The sequence below is a fragment of the Pelmatolapia mariae genome, linkage group LG23 (genome assembly GCF_036321145.2).
Source record: "Pelmatolapia mariae isolate MD_Pm_ZW linkage group LG23, Pm_UMD_F_2, whole genome shotgun sequence".
In the NCBI taxonomy this organism is placed as follows: Eukaryota; Metazoa; Chordata; class Actinopteri; order Cichliformes; family Cichlidae; genus Pelmatolapia; species Pelmatolapia mariae.
In genome coordinates, this window is record NC_086246.1 from 22,131,289 (window position 1) to 22,154,420 (window position 23,132).

The following is a 23,132-nucleotide window of genomic DNA, read 5'->3' on the forward strand; positions in this document are numbered from 1 at the left end:
AACACTCTTAAATAATGATTATAATCTTCTAACACATATTTTTGCTAACAGATTAAAATCAGGCATAACTCAAATTATTTCTGACACTCAGTCCGGATTTATAAAAGGCCACTCAATCCATAATAATATCCGCCTTGTTCTGGACTTGATTGGCTATAACTACCTAATTGATAACGAAGGGTTTTACTAGTTTTAGACTTTTACAAAGCCTTCGATATGATAGAGCACAAGTTTATGTTTCAAGCCCTAGATTTGTTTGGATTTGGAAATGGCTTTAATAATTTAATCAAATTACTGCATAGAGACACAAACAGTTCAGTGTGTCTTCCACATGACACCTCACAGAGATTTAGGATCTGCAAAGGAATAAAACAAGGATGTCCAGTCTCACCATTGCTGTTTATCGCAGCAACAGAAATGCTTTCCATACTGATTAAAAATACTGAATTTGGTAAGTAATCTGTTCTAGGTAAAGAGCTCTCTATCAGCCAGTTAGCCGATGACACAGCCATTTTCTTAAATAACTTGAATGAAATCCCCAAAAATCTACAAATCATTGAAAATTTGTCAAACGCTTCAGGCCTAAAACTGAACTTAGACAAATGTGAGATCTTACCTTTAAAAGGCTGTACTATATCTAACACTTTCAATATCCCTGTAAAAAATCCAATGTCAAATATTTGGGTATGTATATAACTTAAAACAGAACTGAGTTAGAAAACCTTACTATTTGAAAGAAAATGCAAAATTGTAGAACTCATTGAAATAACTGGGCACAGATAGACTTATTGATTCTGGGTAGAATATTTCTCACCAAGATGGAAAGTATTTCCAGACTAATATACTCTGCATATACATTAGGTGTACCTAAATCAGCAATCAAATCTATTAACCAGCTAAACTTTGATTTTATATGGAAGCAAAAAAAAAACCCTCTATATTAGGCAAGGTAATTGAGTCAAACAATGTGAAGATGGAGGATTGCAAGCTATTGAATTTGACAGTTTAAATGGCACCCTAAAAATAAACTGGCTCAGGTCATTTTTAAGGAATCAAAATAGTCTATGGTTTCATATTCCAAACAAAATATTTTCAGATCTAGGCGAAATTAATCTTTTACTTACAAGTTTTATTATACTGGAAATTAATATACCAACATAATTATAGCCCACACAATACTCCCCTGTGGAACTATCAAGTTAGAAACAAATCAATCTTTGTGCAAAAAATGGTAAGAAAAAGGCATTCATAAATGTCGATTTCTTTAATTACTTATGTCTATTTTATTTCCATTATTTGTCTTTAAATACAGCCTACAACAGTAGCGGTTTTAGATACGGGCGACACGGGCGGTTGCCCGGGGCGGCATCGTGGTGGGGGGCGGCATCGGCAAAAAATAAAATGCTCGTACTCATGCCGCCCCGACATCATGCCAGCGCATATTGGGAATGGCATAGGCACCGATCGGTTTTCTATCGCCCATTTGCTGGGAGTAAGGGCGCCCTCCATTTGCGAGGTGCGCCTACTGCTTGCGGCACAGGGAGGAGAGGGCGGGGCGGCGGGGGATCCTCTGGCTGGCTGGAGCAGCGTCTAATAACCAACTTGCAAAATAAAACAAAATAAAAACAAACCAACAACACGAAAACAGCAGACATTATGATACAGACTTATAATTTGCACCGATGTTTTTTCGAAATTCTATACGCGAAAAGTGAGCGCGAGAGCCCTCGGTGCGCCTGCTCGCTGCTGAAGTAAAGTAAACTTTATTGTCATCTCCGCTACATACAGTCCAGTATATAGAGAGACGAGACGACGAGGCTCCAGTTACAGCAGTGCAAGTAAACAAACAATAAATATAAGAAGAGTAAGAAAATAAATATACACTTTAGGACCAGGGGTAAAGGGATCAATAACAATTTAAAATGTATATTTTATATTTTGTTGATTTAAAGTCTCACACACAACCCGTTTTTAAAGTGTAAAAAAAGAGAAAAGAAGAGGAGGAGTGTAGCGACTTCCACAGTCGCTAGATGCCGGGGATGGAGCCTGCCTATTTGCCTGACGCGCTGTCAACTTTACGCTTGCTTGCTTGTTTATTAAAGTGCTTGAAAAGTTTACAGAGCAATGTGATCGGCTCGCGATTCAAACTCTTAAAACATCACAGGCTCTAATGCAACAAGGGGAAACTCGTTGTGCTGCGGTCAACAAAAACTACGGCTACCCAGCCCTCCTCTCTGTCAAAATCAAACCAGTGAAAGACAGACTGACAACGCCCTCTTAATGTCACCGCTAGCACCCACGTGACTCCTGTTACACATCACCAAAGCAACCAAACAAATGAAAACCCAGTGATCATTAAAATTCAATACATTTAATTATGGCTCCTACAAGGAGAAACGAGCAAAAGATACAGGTAAGCAGATGTGTCATTGGATAATGGCAGGTCATGTATCCTAAAACATTAAGAATCAGAATACTTTCTTAATCCCTAAGGAAATTATGTGGGTTACAGTTCCTCCAAGAAGAAATGGTAAAAATAGTAACAGTAAGAGACTAAACTCCCAACAATATATACAATAATATAATATTAATTAGTCAGTGTCAATTGTTGATTTGTCCTGTTCTCATTGTATGACAAATTATGATGTCTGTTTGTTAGCCGTTTGCATACTATGCATACTCTCTCTCTCTTCATATATAGGGTCATATATGTGTGTGTGCGTGTGTGTGTGTGTGTGTGTGTGTGTGGGGGGGGGGGGGGGGGGGCAGAGGGCGTGTTCGCCCGGGGCGCCAAACAGGCTAGGACCGCCACTGGCCTACAGGCTGTATTTTGCGAATGTTGCCATATTTGTTGTACTTGTTATATTTGTTTAATTAACAATAAAAAAACTAAAAAATAAAACTTTTTTTTTCTTTGGCACTTTAGCGCCCTCTGTTGTTGTTCCGCTTTTATTTGGATTGCTTCCACGCGTGCGCAATGTAAGCTCGCTGTCTGACCCATACTCCGGAACAGTAGGAGGCGGTAACGCTCTTTTAAGTTGGTTGCCAACCGCCGTTAAACAGAAAGAAGAAGAAGAAGCGTGCCCAATCCAGCAAGAGCCAGAGCTCTTCCTCAAACTGTCATGGTGGCACGGTGATTTTTATAGTAGAAGAGCTACTTGCTGCTTATTCAAGGTGGGTTTGCGCTTCTTAATGGTGGTTTTATGACAGAGATAAGCAGAAAAAAAGGGGGGTCACTTCACAGCGTGTGTTTTAAAACTGCACTTCCGGTATCGGTATTTTTTTGATAGCTCGAGGAGGTTTGAGGAATTCTAAGGTAGCCTAACTTATGCTTTATCATTACACAGTGATGACGTGGTTGCTTGGTAATTGTAACTGATGTTTAACTTACCCATGAGCATAACATGTAAACAGCGTTTTTCACTGAATGACCTCTCCCAGCTCACAGTCACAGCATGACAGGAATGTGTGCAGATCCAGTCTGACAGTTGCTGTTGTAGGAAGTGTTTTATTATAGTCATGTGTAATCTGTGCATGTAATGGTAATCTGCTGATTGTTTTCCTAATTAATGTGTGTAAGGAGTACAAATTCCCAAACAGTGTTACCTAGATTTGAGTTTCATTTTCTTTTATTTTGAAGGTCTGATCATTTTAAATTAGATCAAATTTGCACCTCTGCACAAGTGACTGTTATAATACAGAGTAATAGTTAAAATTGTATAAAAATATTTTTGCCAGTAATACCTGCTGGGACTTTGCTCACAGAGATGTTTCTCCCTTCTTTATACCACAGGTGTGTCTTTGGTCCTCTGTCCTCATGACTTGGGTCTTCGTTTACGGCACTCTGAAGAAGGGGCAGCCCAACAACTACCGCATGTTCGACAGCAACAATGGAAAGGCTGAGTACCTGGGTTCGGCGTTCACCACCCAGAAATACCCGTTAGTGATCGCCACCGAGTTCAATATCCCTTTCCTGCTCAACATCCCTGGCCAGGGTCACCGAGTGCACGGGGAGATCTACAAAGTGGATGACCAGATGCTGAAATTCCTGGACGACTTTGAAAGCGTCCCAACGTTGTACCAGCGGATGGTGGTCCAGCTGGAGGTGAAGGAGTGGGTGGGGAAGACGGAAGGAGAGGAGATGCTGTCACCGGGGAGCATCACGGAGGTGTCTGTGTACACCACCACGACATACGAGCCAGACTGGCCCTCGCTGCCGTGCTACGAGAGCTACGACTCAGAGGGAGCTCATGGGCTCAAGTATAATAAGGAAGAAAATCTATAAATGGACTGATCTCACCGTGCTGACACAACTGACAAATGGACCTCTACGTGGTGTTAGCAGAACGGGTGGAGAAGCTCTCAGGAAAACAACACCTGGACATGGGTGCTATTTCCTCTCATTTGTCGAATTGAAAGAAATCACAAGAGAAATTAATTTTAATAGCAGATAGGCAGGCTTACAATCAAAGTAAGGATAGTGTAGAGAAGGAAAAGGGCACACTGTGCCACTGAAAGTTGCATATTAGTAATGTTGTTTACAAATTTGGTTTTATTTTTATGATTTATAATCATCTGGGAAGCATTATGATCAAACTGGAAAGCTTTTATTTTGTCGTATTGCTGTAACATGAATTGTATCTTTAACGCTAAATATTTTGGTTGGATGTCTGCTATGACACTACCGGTTTAAACGCTAAACACATGCACTTTTAATAATGCAAAGATACAGCACGTACTGTAGTCGTATATGCAAATCCTTTCACATGTTGTGAATTGCTGCACTGTAAACATGGGTACTGGCCATCTAGTTTCTCACTAATGTGAAAATATTAATAGAAAAGCTGATCTGCAGTTCAGTAATTGCACATGTATAGTAAATAATAAGTTGTAGGGCCAGCGTTCTCTGAACCACGTGTACCCATTTGTCAGCAGCTAGGTTCCTCTTACAGGGTAAAAGCTTTTTTTTAGAAACAGACAAACCTCCATGTCCCTGAGAAAATCACTCCAGCCTGATGCTGTGCACCTAGAAGAATGCTCTGCAAACCTTTCTCAGAAAAATGAAGATGTACTGTCAGTTCAGCTTCATAACACTGACTTTTTACAGTTGACTACCGTTAACTTCCAGGTGAAGCTAATGTGTAAGTGCCTTCAACCTGCATTCTTTTGAATGGCCAGCCTGTGCTTCATAAAAAAGTGATTGCATAGAAGTCTGGAAGGAAATGACCCAGCTGCTTACTTGATTTATGACCTCACCAAAGGGTTTCCTGATGAGTGTGTGGTCTCAAAAAAAGTCTTATTTAATGGCATCTAGGTTAAGAAAGGCTTAGAAGAGGGTTGTCAAACATAAGGCCCAGGGGCCAGATTCAGCCCGGCAGGTGGGCTTTGGAAACTTTTAAAGCTTTTCACACTGAGAAAGATCTCAGATAGATTCCTTTCCTATTCCTTTTTAAAATTTATTTTCATTTACTACGGTAGAAAAAATGATTTGCACTATAAATGTGTAGTTAAATGTGTTTATACTGACAGAAAGGAGATTTTCACTGAGTTTGACACTCTAGGCTTAGAGCATTTATATTACACAGATATGAACTCTGATTTTATACTAATCTGCAGACAATGTGTTTAATATTTACATTCCGCACATCTTTGTTTACCTCAAAAATAAAAATTCACACTGATTTTTTTGTATGATCTTCCATGTGCTGTGTTCATCCCCTCTAAGGGATAAACTCAATAAAAAGAGAAAAAAAGACATTTTCATATAAGTTTCATTTTGTTCCATATGAACACAATCTATTCATCTTTATTTTAAAATAGTAAAATCCATAAAACTTGAGGAATACTGAAGAGAAGGTAATTGGCAATCAACCAGCAAAATCTCTGTTGGCTTTGGAAGAAGGTTTCAGGTGTTTTGAAACAAGAAAAAAAGAATTAAGAATATTTCACAGTGTCAAAAGTACTGTACAAAAAGGATGGCTTAATAAAAATAAAAAACAAACAAACAACATTGCAGGATTTCTTATTGTGTCCAAACTTACATTACATTTAAGTCATCAAATTACATACAGACAGACTGTCATACAATTAAAAACACAATTATTGTGTCCACATGCACACAGCTTTCTACATAAAGTTTATTTCCAATCTTAAGACACTTTTCATCCTTTTTCAGAAATATAAAATATTATAAAGCACCAGCCAAACATCAGTGAACCAGAGGAGTGCTCGGAGAAAGTGAGGCCAAAGTGATTCAGATCCTTCGCCCGTGCTTGGGTTCGCCTTTTCTCTGGCTTTGGTGGAAGAAAAAAAATAACACAATGTGGCGCTCCAGGTTGACAAGGACAAATGGAAAAATTACACATAGAATTACATTGTGGATGACTGCAGACAGTTTTTGCTAATCAGACACTAATGTTGTGGAAAGTGTGTAATAATAGGGTGAAGAGAGAAGACCTCTGAGTGGAGTCTGTGTAAGGAGTCAGAGGTAATAATTAGTGTCCGCTTGTGCAGCTGGAAGAGTCTTTCCTGGTGTTTGTGCAGTCGAGATCTTCACTCAAGAGAGTATGAGGTGGAGGTGGAGGAATCATCAGTAAAGGTCTTTCCTGGTGCTCGGCAGTGATCGGCTAGTAGAGCAGGTTGCGCTCCGGATCGCCTCCATCCACCTGGTGGGAAAAAAGGATTTATATCAGTAGATTCAAACATTGATTGAAATATATCAAACATCACAGAAGTTCTGTTTGAATAGTCCGTCCATCCGTTTACTCCACCTTATCTAATTTAGGGCCATGGGAGGGGCTGAAGCATAGCCCAGCTATCATAGTGCGAGAGGTGGTGTGCACCCTGGGAAGGTTGCTAGTTGGTTACAGGGCTAAGGAGTTACTGTTAATATTCACTTTTTAAAATACTTAATGCTTTCCTTAGTTGGGTTTACTCACAAAAAGTTCTATTAAAATAATTTAAATATATAATGCAATACAACTTGGTAAATTGAACTACACAGAAATTGACTTTTTACATTTAAAATCAAACAATTTCAGAAGAGGGCCCAGACTATAAGCAGTCTCTTTCCTGTGGTTTGTGATTGCTTTTTCTAAACCTGTCTATTGGACCCACACATAGCATGTAGAAATGTCTGTCAGCTGTTCAAGTGTCAGATTAAATTTTAAGCCTTTATTTACAAGTGCTCTTTAAATGAGTGTCACTCTCCTACCGTCTGTGCTAGAGAGAAAATCTAAACATTTCAGAAAGAAGAGAAGACGAGCTTTATATTTATAACATGATATTCAGTGTATCACGCTAACACCAAGGTACTAGGGTGATCACAAGGTACTGCGCTCTGAACACATATAGTAAATGCATTTCCAAATATTCCTAAAAAAAAAATTTTTTATTTATTTATTTTTTTTAACTTTTCCAGGCTTTTATATGATGCCTGAGACCACTGCATACCCATATGAGTTGCCACTCACAGCATAGCCACGTCCTAAGGCATATTTTGCTTTATTTTCTATTTTACTGTAAAAACGGTGACAATTTAAAAAGTCAGCATCAAGCTGTGGAGTCGTTCTGGACATTAAAAAGATTTAAGGAATTTATCAAACGTCGTAAAAGATGGATGTAGCTTCAGAGAGTCGGATAAGGTATTAAAAAAAATAAAAGGATGGTTTAAGTTGAAGCACGTTGTAACTAATTCCATTTCTGCATTTGTCTCTATTACTGTACACCCACCTCTCAAAGGTGTACTCGCTCTCTGATCTGAAGTAGTAGACGTGAGACTTGAAGTGGAGTTTGAAGACGTAATCCTTGTGGATGTTTTCTGACTCCGATGGGACGGTGACAGAGTAGCCCAGCAGAGGGAGGCTCGCCAGAGGGTAGTCATCCTGCAGATGAGTCAGAAGAGGGAAACATCTGTTAATACAATGTCTACTATTAAACTGATCAGAGTAACCAAAACTATATACTGTGGCTGCGACTGCACAAATTCAATCTAATTTAATCAGCGTTGGGGAGTAACGGAATACATGTACCGCTGTTACGTATTTAAAATACAAAATATGAGTAACTGTATTCCGTTACAGTTACCGTTTAAAAAGGTGGTATTCAGAATACAGTTACTTTGTTGAAATGAATGGATTACACGGCGGTATTTTCCTGTTTCTGTCCCCTCTCTATTTTTGGTTTCCACAAAACACACATTATGAGGCTTCTAATGTCTGTGTCTCAATCTTGCGGCCCATGTCACCTCTACTTGCAGCCCGCATAATGACGTGAAGAAATATTTTAAAAAATTATTCACAAAAATGATTTAATATGAAGGCAATAGGCAGAGTGTTACAGGCATAGCCCTAAAGAATGTAGCCTCATGGGCAGTGTAGTCCGTGCTGCAGGGAGAATGGACTGCCGTACCCGTTATGTGTCTGTGAGCGCAAGTGAGGGAGAAAAAGGAGAGTGGAAAAGTACGAGTTGTCACCGAGCAGAAACGGGAGCTGGAAGCATGTAAATATAATAATAACCACTGCAGCCAAAAAGAGTGCCTGACGAGCCCAGCTGTAAGTAAGCTATTAAGACTCGACTGTACACTGTGTTCATGTTTCCGAAACAAAAGTTCCGTTGGAGCAGCCTTTCAACACCTCTCTCTGTCTCTCGCTAGCAAAGTTGACCCAGACAACAAAGTAAAGCTAGTTTTCGGCTACGAGCCCAACACGGAACCCGCCGTATTAGTCAGAGGTCCCTTTACTACGGTTCGGAGCCGCGGACCTCTTTTATATATGCGCGGAATAGTTTTCTAAAAAGCATGATAATATATTAAGTAATCCAAAGTATTCAGAATACGTTACTCTCATTGAGTAACGTAACGGAATACGTATTCTGTAATCTGTAGTGGAATACATTTTAAAAGTAACCTTCCCAAAACTGAATTCAATAAATTTTAAAGACACTATCAGCTTCCCACTTTTAATTATCAAGTCAAACCACATCTGCGTATTTGCGTTGTAACTGCCAGTGTTTTCTTTCTCGTCTTACCTGGTGTGACTTGTAGAAAAACAGACTGAAGTTGGTGAAAACCACCCAGAGTTTCTGCCAGCCATTGCTGTTTTTGAACTTCCTTAGCAGGTTACCTGAGAGCTGGTTCTGCGAGGGCGACAGAAGAAAGGAGAGAGCAAAAAGCAAACGGATAAAACATTCAATGATGACTCAATGATGCAACACAGTGTTAGTCTAACTGGATGTTAAAATGGAGGAGATTATGGGAAAGAGAAAGCCATCAGGTCCTGTCAACGTAATATACTCATGTTGAAATTTAGCGTTAGCGTCAGTAGATAAAGTGCAAAAAATGCATAAATATTAGCGAATCTTAGGAAAAAATTGTTTTACTCATTTGTCATAAGCTGACTAAACATCCTGCAAACTACTTACATTGATTTAGATATATGTATTTATCTTATTTATTATAAGAGTCATTTATTAATTTATTTCTGATTTGTAAAGCTAAACACGTTTGCAGCTGTTGCAGTACCTCTCTAATTCAGCAGGTGTCGCTAAAAGACAGGCTGTGTTTTCTGTACCAGCAAACCAGCAAAGCAAGAGATGTGGGCCCCTGAAGTCTGCTGAGGGGCCTCATCAACTCACTGGCCGCACTACTGATGGCCTCTACCAATGTTAGTGCACACAGATGCAGAAATAGAGATACAGATGGACACCGATGGAGAAAGACAAAAACACAGATATGAGCAGAAAGAAAAGACACAAAGGACATTGGGGCAATGGTTCTTTGAGCACAAAGAAGAAGAAGACAGAACAGCGGTAAACAAGTGGGACACAAACAGGCAGCTGGACTCCAAAGTCAGAGGTGGTAAGGAAAAATGGGGAATGTGGCAGGAGAAGAAAGACGAACACAAACACGGCAATGGTACCTCGACAGCTATGCTAAAGTCCACCATGGACATGCTGGTGTTGTCATGCCATCAGATGTCCATGGACTGAAACCTATATCAGCTGCCCAGCTGAGGGAAGACGCAGGTTGCAGGTTGCCAGGCTACAGCAGAGCTAATTAATGACAAAGTTTGTGAATTGTGCCAATACTAAATTACTTATTTCCAAGGTAATTAATGACCCATTTAATTAAATGTTTAATGATGTATTTAATGTTTAATGATTTGTTTGTTTGCTTAATTTTAGATTTCAGTATAGTATAAAACCCTTTTTTCTGGTCCTTTCCCACAATGCAATTTTTTTCTTTAGCGCACTTTAGCGCCCTCTGTTGTTTCCGCCTTTATTGAAGCACTTCCACGCATGCGCCGTCCTTGGCATGTCTTCAAACTGTTACGGTGGTTCATTTTTACAGTGGAAGAGGTACTTACTGCTTATTCAAGGTGGGTCTGCGCTTCTTTATGGTAGTTTTATGACTGAGAGTCAAGTGGAAAAAACGTGTGTCACTTTACAGCGTATGCTTTAAAACTGCACTTCGAGTATGGGTATTTTTCTTACAGCTCGAGCAAGTTTGAGGAGCTCTGAGGTAGCCTAGCTTATGCTTTTTCATTACACAAGAATTATGTGGTTGCCTGGTAATTGTAACTGACTGTTAACTTACCCATAAGCATAACATGGTGTAAACAGTGTTTTTCACTCATATACTGTCATTGAATGACCTCTCCCAGCTCTAACACTAAAGTATCTGTCCGATTATCTCCCAGCCTGTTAATCATTGAGCATGTACTGTACTTTATCCAGTCTGACAGCTAGTGTTGTAGGAAGTGTTTTATTATAGTCATGTGTAATCTGTGTATGTAATGTTAATCTGCAGATTGTTTTCCTAATTAATGTGTGTAAGGAGTGCAAATTCCCAAACAGTGTTACATAGATTTGACTTTCATTTTTTTTGTATTTTGAAGGTCTGATTATTTTAAATGTGCACCTCTGCACAAGTGTCTGATATGATACAGAGTAATAGTTAAAACTGGATGAATATATATTTGCCAGCAATACCTGCTGGGAATTTGCTCACAGAGATGTTTCTCCCCTCTTTATACCACAGGTGCTTCTTTGGTCCTCTGTCCTTATGACTCAGGTCTTCGTTTACGGCACCCTGAAGAAGGGGCAGCCCAACAATTACCGCATGTTCGACAAAAGAAACGGAAAAGCTGAGTACCTGGGTTTGGCGTTCACCACCCAGAAATACCCGCTTGTGATCACCACCGAATACAACATCCCTTTCCTGCTCAACATCCCTGGCCAGGGTCACCGAGTGCACGGGGAGATCTACAAAGTGGATGACCAGATGCTGAAATTCCTGGATGATTTTGAAAGTGTCCCAACGTTGTACCAGCGGACGGTGGTTCAGCTGGAGGTGAAAGAGTGGGTGGGGAAGACGGAAGGAGAGGAGAAACTGTCACCGGGGAGCATCACGGAGGTGTTTGTGTACACCACCACGACGTACGAGCCAGACTGGCCCTCGCTGCCGTGCTACGAGAGCTACGACTCAGAGGGAGATCATGGGCTCAAGTATAATTATAAAGAATAGCTATAAAGAGTTATAAAGGCACTGATCTCACTGTGCTGACACAACTGACAAAATGGACCTCTATGTGGTGTTAGCAGAACGGGTGAAGAAGCTATCAGGAAAACAACTCCTGGACATGGGTGTCGTTTCCTGTCGTGTGTTGAATTGAAAGAAGTCACAAGAGAAATTAATTTTAATAGCAGATAGGCAGGCTTACAATCAAAGTAAGGATAGTGTAGAGAAGAAAAAGGGCACACTGTGCCACTGAAAGTTGCATATTAGTAATGTTGTTTACAAATTTGGTTTTATTTTTATGATTTATAATCATCTGGGAAGCATTATGATCAAACTGGAAAGCTTTTATTTTGTCGTATTGCTGAAACATGAATTATATCTTGAATACTGAATATTTTGGTTGGATGTCTGCTATGACACTACCGGTTTAAACACATGCACTTTTAATAATCCAGAGATACAGCACGTACTGTAGTCGTATATGCAAATCCTTTCACATGTTGTGAATTGCTGCACTGTAAACATGGGTACTGGCCATCTATCCATGCATCCATCCATCCATCCATCTTCTTCCGCTTTATCCGGGGCCGGGTCGCGGGGGCAACAGCCTAAGCAGAGAAGCCCAGACCTCCCTCTCCCCAGCCACCTCCTCTAGCCTATCCGGGGGAACACCAAGGCGTTCCCAGGCCAGCCGAATGATATAATCTCTCCAGCATGTCCTGGGTCTGCCCCGGGGCCTCCTCCCGGTGGGACATGCCCGGAACACCTCACCCAGGAGGCATCCTTGTCAGATGCCCGAACCACCTCAGCTGGCTCCTTTCGATGTGGATGAGCAGTGGCTCTACTCTGAGCCCCTCCCGGATGGCTGAACTTCTCACCCTATCTCTAAGGGAGAGGCCAGCCACCTTTCGGAGGAAGGTCATTTCTGCCGCTTGTATCCGCGATCTTGTTCTTTTGGTCACTACCCACAGCTCGTGGCCATAGGTGAGGGTAGGGACGTAGATCGACTGGTAAATTGAGAGCTTCGCTTTTACGCTCAGCTCTCTCTTCACCACGACGGACCGGTGCAGCGTCCGCATCACCCTCAGCACCAATCCGTCTGTCGATCTCCAGCTCCCTTCTCCCATCACTCACGAACAAGACCCCGAGATACTTGAACTCCTCCACTTGCGGCAAGAAGTCATCCCCGTTTCAGAGTGGGCACTCCACCCTTTTCTGGCTGAGAACCATGGCCTCAGATTTGGAGGTGCTGATCCTCATTCCCGCTGCTTCACACTTGGCTACGAACCGTTCCACTGCGAGTTGGAGGCCATCACCCGATGAAGCCAACAGAACCACATCATCTGCGAAACGCAGAGATGAGATTCTGAGGCCACCTAAGTGAAAGCCCTCCACCACTTGGCTGTGCCTAGAAATCCTGTCCATAAAAATTATGAACAGAATCGGTGACAAAGGGCAGCCCTGGCGGAGCCCATCATCCACCAGGAACGAGTCCGATTTATTGCCGGCAATGCGAACCAAGCTCTTGCAACGGTTGTATAGGGATCGAATGGCCCGTAGCAATGGGCCAGACACCCCATACTCCCGTAGCACACCTTGAGGGACACGGTTGAATGCCTTCTCCAAGTCCACAAAACACATGTAGACTGGTTGGGCAAACTCCCATGCGCACTCAAGTATCCTTGAGAGGATAAAGAGCTGGTCCAGTGTTCCACGGCCAGGACGAAAACCGCATTGTTCCTCCTGTATCTGAGGTTTGACTAGCGGACGAACTCTCCTTTCCAGCACCCTGGCATAGACTTTCCCAGGGAGGCTGAGGAGTGTGATCCCCCTGTAGTTGGAACACACCCTCCGGTCCCCCTTCTTAAAAATGGGGACCACCACTCCGGTCTGCCAGTCCAGGGGTACTGCCCCTGATCTCCACTCAACATTGTAGAGGCATGTCAGCCAGGACAGCCCTACAACGTCCAGAGCCTTCAGGAACTCGGGGCGGACCTCATCCACACCAGGCGCTCGGCCACCAAGGAGTTGTTTAACTGCCTCAGTGACCTCGCCCCCGGAAATTGGCGGTCATCCCCCTCATCCTCAGACTCTGCTTCCTCCTCGGAAGACGTGTCAGTGGGATTAAGGAGGTCCTCGAGGTATTCCTTTCACCGCTCGACAATTTTCTCAGTTGAAGTCAGCAGCGCTCCACCAGCGCTCCCGGTGGATGAGAAGGTTTGTTCCCTAAGGCGCAGGGGACAAACCCTCTCATCCACCGGGAAGAACCCCAACGTACAGGCAGCAAGCCGAGGGGATATTAGAATACCCACCCTAGCCCGCCGCCTCTCACCAGGGGCAACTCCAGACTGAGACAGAGTCCAGCCCCTCTCCAGGAGACTGGTTCCAGAGCCCAAGCCACGCGTAGAGGTGAGCCCGACTATATCTAGCCAGTACCTCTCAACCTCACGCACTAACTCAGGCTTCTTCCCCACCAGAGAGGTGACATTCCATGTCCCAATTGCCTGTCTTGGTAGCCGGGGATCAGTCCGCCAGGGCCTCCTACTCATGGCCGCCGCCCGGCACACAATGCACCCGACCCCTACGGCACCTCCTGCGGGTGGTGGGCCCGCAGGAGGATGGGCCCATGTCCCCTTTTCGGGCTGTGCCCGGCCGGGCCCCATGGACTAAGGCCCGGCCACCAGATGCACCCTCCTCGGGCCTGGCTCCAGGGCAGGGCCACAGTAACCCTATCCCGGGCAGGGTAAACCGTTCCCTTGATGTTTTCCTCATAAGGGTCATCTAGTTTCTCACTAATGTGAACATATTAATTAATAGAAAAGCTGATCTGCAATTCAGTAATTGCACATGTATAGTAAATAATAAGTTGTAGGGCCAGCGTTCTCTGAACCACGTGTACCCATTTGTCAGCAGCTAGCTTCCTCTTACAGGGTAAAAGCTTTGTTTTAGAAACAGACAAGCCTCCGTGTCCCTGAGAAAATCACTCCAGCCTGATGCTGTGCACCTAGAAGAATGCTCTGCAAACCTTTCTCAGAAAAATGAAGATGTACTGTCAGATCAGCTTCATAACACTGACCTTTTAAAGTTTACTACTGTTAACTTCCAGGTGAAGCTAATGAGCAAGTGCCTTCAACCTGCATTCTTTTGTATGGCCAGCCTGTGCTTCATAAAAATGTGATTGCATAGAAGTCTGTGAGTAAATGAACAGCTGCTTACTTGATTTATGACCTCACCAAAGAGTTTCCTGATGAGTGTGTGGTCTCAAAGAAAGTCTTATTTAATGGCATCTAGGTTAAGAAAGGCTTAGAAGAGGGTTGTCAAACATAAGGCCCAGGGGCCAGATTCAGCCCGGCAGGTGGCTTTGGAAACTTTTAAAGCTTTTCACACTGAGAAAGATCTCAGATTCCTTTTAATTCTTTTCATTTACTACAATATAAAATGGACTTGCACTGTAAATGTGCAGTTAAATGAGTTTACACTGACAGAAAGGTGAGTTTTACTGGTCCCACTTAAGATCAAAGCTGATTGTATGTTGCTCATGATGTAAAATGAGTTTGACACCCCTGTCTTAGAGCATTTATATCACACAGATATGAACTCTGATATGTTTAATTGTTACAGTCCACTTGTCTTTGATTACCTCTGAAATAAAAATTAATTACTGAGTTCTTTTGTATGATCTGTGCTGAGTCTGTCCCCTCCAGGGGATAAACTTTTATTCTGCTTTGTCATAAGCAGAATAAACATCCTGCAAATTACTTACACGGATTTTTACATATGTATCTATCTTCTTTATTACAAAAGTCATTTATTAATTTCTTTCTGATTTGTAAGGCTCAAAACATTTGTAGCTGTTGCAGTGCCTCTCTAATCCAGCAGCTGTCACTAAAAGAGAAGCTTGGTTTTTGTACCAGCAAACTAGCAAAGCAAGAGATGCGGCCCCTGAAGTCTGCTGAGGTGCCTCATCAACTCAATTCAATTCAATTTTATTTATATAGCGCCAAATCACAACAAAAGTCGCCTCAAGGCGCTTCATAGGTACAGAGAAAAACCCAACAATCATATGACCCCCTATGAGCAAGCACTTTGGCGACAGTGGGAAGGAAAAACTCCCTTTTAACAGGAAGAAACCTCCAGCAGAACCAGGCTCAGGGAGGGGCGGCCATCTGCTGCGACCGGTTGGGGTGAGAGAAGGAAAACATTATGAAAGACATGCTGTGGAAGAGAGACAGAGGTTAATAACAGATATGATTCGATGCAGAGAGGTCTATTAACACATAGTGAGTGAGAAAGGTGACTGGAAAGGAAAAACTCAATGCATCATGGGAATCCCCGGCAGCCTACGTCTATTGCAGCATAACTAAGGGAGGATTCAGGGTCACCTGGTCCAGCCCTAACTATATGCTTTAGCAAAAAGGAAAGTTTTAAGCCTAATCTTGAAAGTAGAGATAGTGTCTGTCTCCCGAATCCAAACTGGAAGCTGGTTCCACAGAAGAGGGTCCTGAAAACTGAAGGCTCTCCCTCCCATTCTACTTTTAAATACTCTAGGAACAACAAGTAGGTCTGCAGTGCGAGAGCGAAGTGCTCTAATAGGGTGATATGGTACTACAAGGTCATTAAGATATGATGGGGCCTGATTATTTAAGACCTTGTATGTGAGGAGCAGGATTTTGAATTCAATTCTGGATTTAACAGGAAGCCAATGAAGGGAAGCCAAAACAGGAGAAATATGCTCTCTCTTTCTAGTCCCTGTCAGTACTCTTGCTGCAGCATTTTGGATCAGCTGAAGGCTTTTCAGTGAGTTTTTAGGACATCCTGATAATAATGAATTACAGTAGTCCAGCCTGGAAGTAATAAATGCATGAACTAGTTTTTCAGCATCACTCTGAGACAGGATATTTCTAACTTTAGAGATGTTGCGCAAATGGAAGAAAGCAGTCTTACATATTTGTTTAATATGTGCGTTGAAGGACATGTCCTGGTCAAAAATGACTCCAAGGTTCCTCACAGTGTTACTGGAGGCCAAGGTAATGCCATCCAGAGTAAGAATCTGGTTAGATACCATATCTCTAAGATTTTCAGGGCCGAGTACAATAACCTCAGTTTTATCTGAATTAAGAAGCAGAAAGTTAGCGGCCATCCAGGTCTTTATGTCTTTAAGACATTCCTGCAGTTTAACTAATTGGTGTGTGTTATCTGGCTTCATGGATAGATAGAGCTGGGTGTCATTAGCATAGCAGTGAAAATTTATGCTATGTCTTCTAATGATGCTGCCTAGGGGAAGCATGTATAATGTAAACAGAATTGGTCCTAGCACCGAACCCTGTGGAACACCAGGATTGACCTTAGTGTGTGAAGAGGACTCTCCATTTATATGAACAAATTGGAGTCTATTAGATAGATATGATACAAACCACTCCAGTACAGTACCTGTAATACCTACAGCATGTTCTAATCGCTCTAATAGGATATTATAGTCAACAGTATCGAACGCTGCACTAAGGCCTAGCAGGACAAGCACAGAGATGAGTCCACTGTCAGAGGCCATAAGAAGATCATTTGTAACCTTCACTAAAGCTGTTTCTGTGCTGTGATGAGCTCTGAAACCTGACTGAAACTCTTCAAATAAGCCATTCATCTGCAGATGATCTGTTAGCTGTTTGACAACTACTCTTTCAAGGATTTTTGATATGAAAGGAAGGTTGGAGATTGGCCTATAATTACCTAAGACAGCTGGGTCTAGAGCTGGCTTTTTGAGTAAAGGTTTAACTACAGCCACCTTGAAAGCCTGTGGTACATAGCCAATTATTAGAGATAGGTTGATCATATTTAAGATCGAAGAATTAATTAATGGCAGGACTTCTTTGAGCAGTTTTGTAGGAATGGGGTCTAAAAGACACGTTGATGGTTTGGAGGAAGTAATTATTGAAGTTAACTCAGAAAGATCAATTGGAGAAAAAGAGTCTAACTTAACATCAGTGGTACTAAGAGTAGCTGTTGATGATATCACATCTGTGGGATGATTATTGGTAATTTTTTCTCTAATGATAAGAATTTTATAAGAACTCACTGGCCACTAATGTTAGTCCACACAGATGCAGAAATAGAGATAAAGATTGACACCAATGGAGAAAGATAAAAACATAGATATGAGCAGAAAGAAAAGACACAAGGGCATTGGGGCAATCGTTCTTTGAGCAAAGAAGACAACACAGTGGTAAACAAGTGGGACACAAGTAGTTGGACTCCAAAGTCAGAGGTGGTAAGGAAAAATGGGGAATGTGGCAGAAGAAGAAAGACGCGCACAAACACAGTAGTGGTACCTCCACAGCTGTGCTGAAGTCCACCATGGACACGGTGGTGTTGTAATGCCAGCAGACGTGCACGGGCTGAAACCTATATCAGCTGCCCAGCTAAGGCAAGAGGCAGGTCACAGATCGCCAGTCTACAGCAGGGAAATTAATGACAAAGTTAATTAATTAATACATATAATTAATTTTTCATTAATAATCTTATTTCCAAGATAGTTAATAAAAAATATTGATGTTTAATGATGTATTTAATGTTTAATTGTTTATTTCTTTGTTTGTTTTTTGCTTAATTTTGACTTCAGTATAGTATAAAACCCTTTTTCTAGGTCCTTTCCCACGATGCCCTTGTTTTCTTTGTCACTTTAGCGCCCTCTGTTGTTTCCGCCTTTATTTGGATTGCTTCCACGCATGCGCCATCCAGAGACAGTAGTGACGGCTCTTTCCAGTAGAAGAGCTACTGCTTATTCAAGGTGGGTCTGCGCTTCTTTATGGTTGATTTATGACTGAGAGCCCAGCGGAAAAAACGTGTGTCACTTCACAGCGTGTGTATTAAAGCTGCACTTCCGGTATGGGTATTGTTCTTATAGCTCGAGCAGGTTTGAGGAGCTCTAAGGTAGGCAGCCTAGCTTATGCTTTTTCATTACACAGTGATGATGTGGTTGCCTGGTAATTGTAACTGACTGTTAACTTACCCATAAGCATAACATGGTGTAAACAGTGTTTTTCACTCATATACTGTCATTGAATGACCTCTCCCAGCTCACCAAAGTATCTGTCCGATTATCTCCCAGCCTGTTAATCATTTAGCACGTATTGTACTTTATATTAATAACCAATCCAAAGAGCTCCAGTCACGACAGGTCCAAGTTCACAAGTCACAGCATGATAGGAATGTGTGCAGATCCAGTCTGACAGTTGCTGTTGTAGGAAGTGTTTTATTATAGTCATGTGTAATCTGTGCATGTGATATTAATCTGCAGATTGTTTTCCTAATTAATGCGTTTAAGGAGTGCAAATTCCCAAACAGTGTTACCTAGATTTGAGTTTGATTTTCTTTTATTTTGAAGGTCTGATCATTTTAAATTAGATCAAATTTGCACCTCTGCACAAGTGACTGTTATAATACAGAGTAATAGTTAAAATTGTATAAAAATATTTTTGCCAGTAATACCTGCTGGGACTTTGCTCACAGAGATGTTTCTCCCTTCTTTATACCACAGGTGTGTCTTTGGTCCTCTGTCCTCATGACTCGGGTCTTCGTTTACGGCACTCTGAAGAAGGGGCAGCCCAACAACTACCGCATGTTCGACAGCAACAATGGAAAGGCCGAGTACCTGGGTTCGGCGTTCACCACAAAGAAATACCCGCTAGTGATCACCACCAAGAACAACATCCCTTTCCTGCTCAACATCCCTGGCCAGGGTCACCGAGTGCACGGGGAGATCTACAAAGTGGATGACCAGATGCTGAAATTCCTGGACGACTTTGAAAGCGTCCCAACGTTGTACCAGCGGACGTTGGTCCAGCTGGAGGTGAAAGAGTGGGTGGGGAAGACAGAAGGAGAGGAGAAGCTGTCACCGGGGAGCATCACGGAGGTGTTTGTGTACACCACCACGACGTACGAGCCAGACTGGCCCTCGCTGCCGTGCTACGAGAGCTACGACTCAGAGGGAGATCACGAGCTCAAATATAGGCGTAGAGAAGAGCGGGACTGATCTCACCATGCTGATGCAACTAACAAATGGACCTCTATGTGGTGTTAGCAGAATGGGTGGAGAAGCTCTCAGGAAAACAACACCTGGACATGGGTGCTGTTTCCTGTCGTGTGTGGAATTTAAAGAAATCACAAGAGAAATTAATTTTAATAGCAAATAGGCAGGCTTACAATCAAAGTAAGGATAGTGTAGAGAAGGAAAAGGGCACACTGTGCCACTGAAAGTTGCACATTAGTGATGTTGTTTACAAATTTGGTTTTATTTTTATGATTTATAATCATCTGGGAAGCATTATGATCAATGTATGGCCAGCCTGTGCTTCTTAAAAAAGTGATTGCATAGAAGTCTGTGGGGAAATGACCCAGCTGCTTATGAATGTGTGGTGTCAGTGCCATTAAACAAAACGCATTGTGTCATTTGGTACCCCTGCTCTTAGCAGTGCTATCAAACATAAGCTCCGGGTGCTAGATTCAGCCCAGCAAAGGCTTCCAATTTGACCCACAGGGTGGGCTTTGGAAATTTTAATAGCTTTTCACACTGATAAAGATCGCAGATTTTTAAAATTTGTTTTCATTTACTACAGTAGAAAAAATTATTTGCACTATAAATGTGTAGTTAAATGTGTAGTGTTTATACTGACAGAAAGGAGATTTTCACTGAGTTTGACACTCTAGGCTTAGAGCATTTATATTACACAGATATGAACACTGATTTTACACTAATCTCCAGACAATGTGTTTAATATTTACATTCCGCACATCTTTGTTTACCTCAAAAATAAAAATTCACACTGATTTTTTTGTATGAGCTTCCATGTGCTGTGTTCATCCCCTCTAAGGGATAAACTCAATAAAAAGAGAAAAAAAGACATTTTCATATAAGTTTCATTTTGTTCCATATGAACACAATCTATTCATCTTTATTTTAAAATAGTAAAATCCATAAAACTTGAGGAATACTGAAGAGAAGGTAATTGGCAATCAACCAGCAAAATCTCTGTTGGCTTTGGAAGAAGGTTTCAGGTGTTTTGAAACAAGACAAAGAAAAAAAAGAATTAAGAATATTTCACAGTGTCAAAAGTACTGTACAAAAAGGATGGCTTAATAAAAAAAAAAACATTGCAGGATTTCTTATTGTGTCCAAACTTACATTACATTTAAGTCATCAAATTACATACAGACAGATTGTCATACAATTAAAAACACAATTATTGTGTCCACATGCACACAGCTTTCTACATAAAGTTTATTTCCGATCTTAAGACACTTTTCATCCATTTCAGAAACATAAAATATTATAAAGCACCAGCCAAATATCAGTGAACCAGAGGAGTGCTCGGAGAAAGTGATGCCAAAGGGATTCAGATCCTTCGCCCGTGCTTGGGTTCGCCTTTTCTCTGGCTTTGGTGGAAGAAAAAAAATAACACAATGTGGCGCTCCAGGTTGACAAGGACAAATGGAAAAATTACACATAGAATTACATTGTGGATGACTGCAGACAGTTTTTGCTAATCAGACACTAATGTTGTGGAAAGTGTGTAATAATAGGGTGAAGAGAGAAGACCTCTGAGTGGAGTCTGTGTAAGGAGTCAGAGGTAATAATTAGTGTCCGCTTGTGCAGCTGGAAGAGTCTTTCCTGGTGTTTGTGCAGTCGAGATCTTCACTCAAGAGAGTATGAGGTGGAGGAATCATCAGTAAAGGTCTTTCCTGGTGCTCGGCAGTGCTCGGCTAGTAGAGCAGGTTGCGCTCCGGATCACCTCCATCCACCTGGTGGGAAAAAAAGGATTTATATCAGTAGATTCAAACACTGATTGAAATATATCAAACATCACAGAAGTTCTGTTTGAATAGTCCGTCCATCCGTTTACTCCACCTTATCTAATTTAGGGCCGTGGGAGGGGCTGAAGCATAGCCCAGCTATCATAGGGCAAGAGGCGGGGTGCACCCTGGGACGGTTGCTAGTTGGTTACAGGGCTAAGGAGACTGTTTGAATAGTGTTACTGTTAATATTCACTTTTTAAAATACTTAATGCTTTCCTTTGTTGGGTTTACTCACAAAAAGTTCTATTAAAATAATTTAAATATATAATGCAATACAACTTGGTAAATTGAACTAGACAGAAATTGACTTTTACATTTAAAATCAAACAATTTATCTGAATTTCAGAAGAGGGCCCAGACTATAAGCAGTCTCTTTCCTGTGGTTTGTGATTGCTTTTTCTAAACCTGTCTATTGGACCCACACATAGCATGTAGAAATGTCTGTCAGCTGTTCAAGTGTCAGATTAAATTTTGAGCCTTTATTTACAAGTGCTCTTTAAATGAGTGTCACTCTCCTACCGTCTGTGCTAGAGAGAAAATCTAAACGTTTCAGAAAGAAGAGAAGACGAGCTTTATATTTATAACATGATATTCAGTGTATCACGCTAACACCAAGGTACTAGGGTGATCACAAGGTACTGCGCTCTGAACACATATAGTAAATGCGTTTCCAAATATTCCTAAAAAAAAATTTTTTTTATTTTGATTTTAATTTTCCAGGCTTTTATATGATGCCTGAGACCACTGCATTCCCATATGAGTTGCCACTCACAGCTTAGCCACGTCCTAAGGCATATTTTGCTTTATTTTCTATCTAACTGTAAACGGTGACAATTTAAAAAGTCAGCATCAAGCTGTGGAGTCGTTCTGGACATTAAAAAGATTTAAGGAATTTATCAAACGTCGTAAAAGATGGATGTAGCTTCAGAGAGTCGGATTAAAAAAATAAAAGGATGGTTTAATTTGAAGAACGTTGTAACTAATTGCATTTCTGCATTTGTCTCTATTACTGTACACCCACCTCTCAAAGGTGTACTCGCTCTCTGATCTGAAGTAGTAGACGTGAGACTTGAAGTGGAGTTTGAAGACGTAATCCTTGTGGATGTTTTCTGACTCCGATGGGACGGTGACAGAGTAGCCCAGCAGAGGGAGGCTCGCCAGAGGGTAGTCATCCTGCAGATGAGTCAGAAGAGGAAAACATCTGTTAATACAATGTCTACTATTAAACTGATCAGAGTAACCAAAACTACATTCTGTGGCTGCAACTGCACAAATTCAATCTAACTCAATCAGTGTTGGGGAGTAACGGAATACATGTACCGCTGTTATGTATTTAAAATACAAAATATGAGTAACTGTATTCCGTTACAGTTACCGTTTAAAAAGGTAGTATTCAGAATACAGTTACTTTGTTGAAATAAATGGTGTTCTGGCTCCTTAAGAGTCGCCCCTCATGTTATGTAATGTTATATAAGTTCATGCAATCTTTATTTGTTTCTGGCACACTGTTCATTTTATTTTGATATCCTACCGGAAGTGCTACTTCTCATTACTTCCTGTCTAACGGGAGATGGACACTTTACTACTCCTGTGCCTGCCTATGCTGCCTCCTAAGCCAGCACAGTCTGTAAGTTGGCAGTAATGTTGTGTTTTACCAGTGAATGTTTAGCACTAACTGCCGTGAGTTGTTTGTGATATTTTGACAGAGTAAATTCACTCAATAATGTGCTTTATTAGTCATTAGCCTAGACGCTAATTAGCGCTAGCT

At 41.5% G+C, this 23,132-nt stretch overlaps 4 protein-coding genes and 1 pseudogene across 7 annotated transcripts in view; 3 read left to right on the forward strand and 2 right to left on the reverse strand.

The window, feature by feature from the left end:
• Nucleotides 1-3,098: 3,098 nt before the first annotated feature.
• Nucleotides 3,099-5,974, forward strand: LOC134620576 (gamma-glutamylaminecyclotransferase B-like). Its single transcript, XM_063466786.1, has 2 exons — nucleotides 3,099-3,174; nucleotides 3,794-5,974. Exon 2 carries the CDS (start codon nucleotides 3,818-3,820, stop codon nucleotides 4,283-4,285), a length of 468 nt encoding a protein of 155 aa, XP_063322856.1. The 5' UTR covers nucleotides 3,099-3,174; nucleotides 3,794-3,817; the 3' UTR covers nucleotides 4,286-5,974.
• Nucleotides 5,975-6,589: 615 nt separating this feature from the next.
• Nucleotides 6,590-9,980, reverse strand: LOC134621190 (FERM, ARHGEF and pleckstrin domain-containing protein 1-like; annotated as a pseudogene).
• A 1,082-nt stretch (nucleotides 9,981-11,062) lies between these two features.
• On the forward strand, nucleotides 11,063-11,524 carry LOC134621086 (gamma-glutamylaminecyclotransferase B-like). The gene has a single exon (XM_063467519.1). The coding sequence runs from the start codon at nucleotides 11,063-11,065 to the stop codon at nucleotides 11,522-11,524; it is 462 nt and encodes a 153-aa protein (XP_063323589.1).
• Nucleotides 11,525-18,247: 6,723 nt separating this feature from the next.
• LOC134621031 (gamma-glutamylaminecyclotransferase B-like) lies at nucleotides 18,248-20,404 on the forward strand. 2 transcript variants are annotated; one of them, XM_063467433.1, is made up of 2 exons: nucleotides 18,248-18,299; nucleotides 19,050-20,404. In XM_063467433.1, the coding sequence occupies exon 2, from the start codon at nucleotides 19,074-19,076 to the stop codon at nucleotides 19,542-19,544; it is 471 nt and encodes a 156-aa protein (XP_063323503.1). In that variant the 5' UTR covers nucleotides 18,248-18,299; nucleotides 19,050-19,073; the 3' UTR covers nucleotides 19,545-20,404. The 2 variants fall into 2 exon arrangements, with proteins under 2 accessions (XP_063323503.1, XP_063323500.1); XM_063467430.2 differs by lacking the exon at nucleotides 18,248-18,299 and adding an exon at nucleotides 18,306-18,442 and having other exon boundaries at nucleotides 19,050-19,544.
• A 795-nt stretch (nucleotides 20,405-21,199) lies between these two features.
• Nucleotides 21,200-23,132, reverse strand: part of LOC134621030 (FERM, ARHGEF and pleckstrin domain-containing protein 1-like) — a 66,880-nt gene continuing 64,947 nt past the window's right edge. For all 3 annotated transcript variants that reach the window (XM_063467428.1, XM_063467429.1, XM_063467427.1), the window contains exons 27-28: nucleotides 22,386-22,537; nucleotides 21,200-21,310 (exon numbers count right to left, since the gene is read on the reverse strand). In XM_063467428.1, the coding sequence (XP_063323498.1) occupies nucleotides 21,235-21,310; nucleotides 22,386-22,537 (228 nt within the window). In that variant the 3' untranslated portion in view covers nucleotides 21,200-21,234. The remainder of the gene's footprint in view (nucleotides 21,311-22,385; nucleotides 22,538-23,132) is intronic.

Bases quoted from the DNA above. Each gene is read 5' to 3' on its own strand.
- LOC134620576 (XM_063466786.1), top strand. From the start codon at position 3,818: ATGACTTGGGTCTTCGTTTACGGCACTCTGAAGAAGGGGCAGCCCAAC.
- LOC134621086 (XM_063467519.1), top strand. From the start codon at position 11,063: ATGACTCAGGTCTTCGTTTACGGCACCCTGAAGAAGGGGCAGCCCAAC.
- LOC134621031 (XM_063467430.2), top strand. From the start codon at position 18,398: ATGGGTATTGTTCTTATAGCTCGAGCAGGTTTGAGGAGCTCTAAG. The intron at 18,443-19,049 runs GTAGGCAGCCTA...TTTATACCACAG, and splicing joins CAGGTTTGAGGAGCTCTAAG to GTGTGTCTTTGGTCCTCTGT.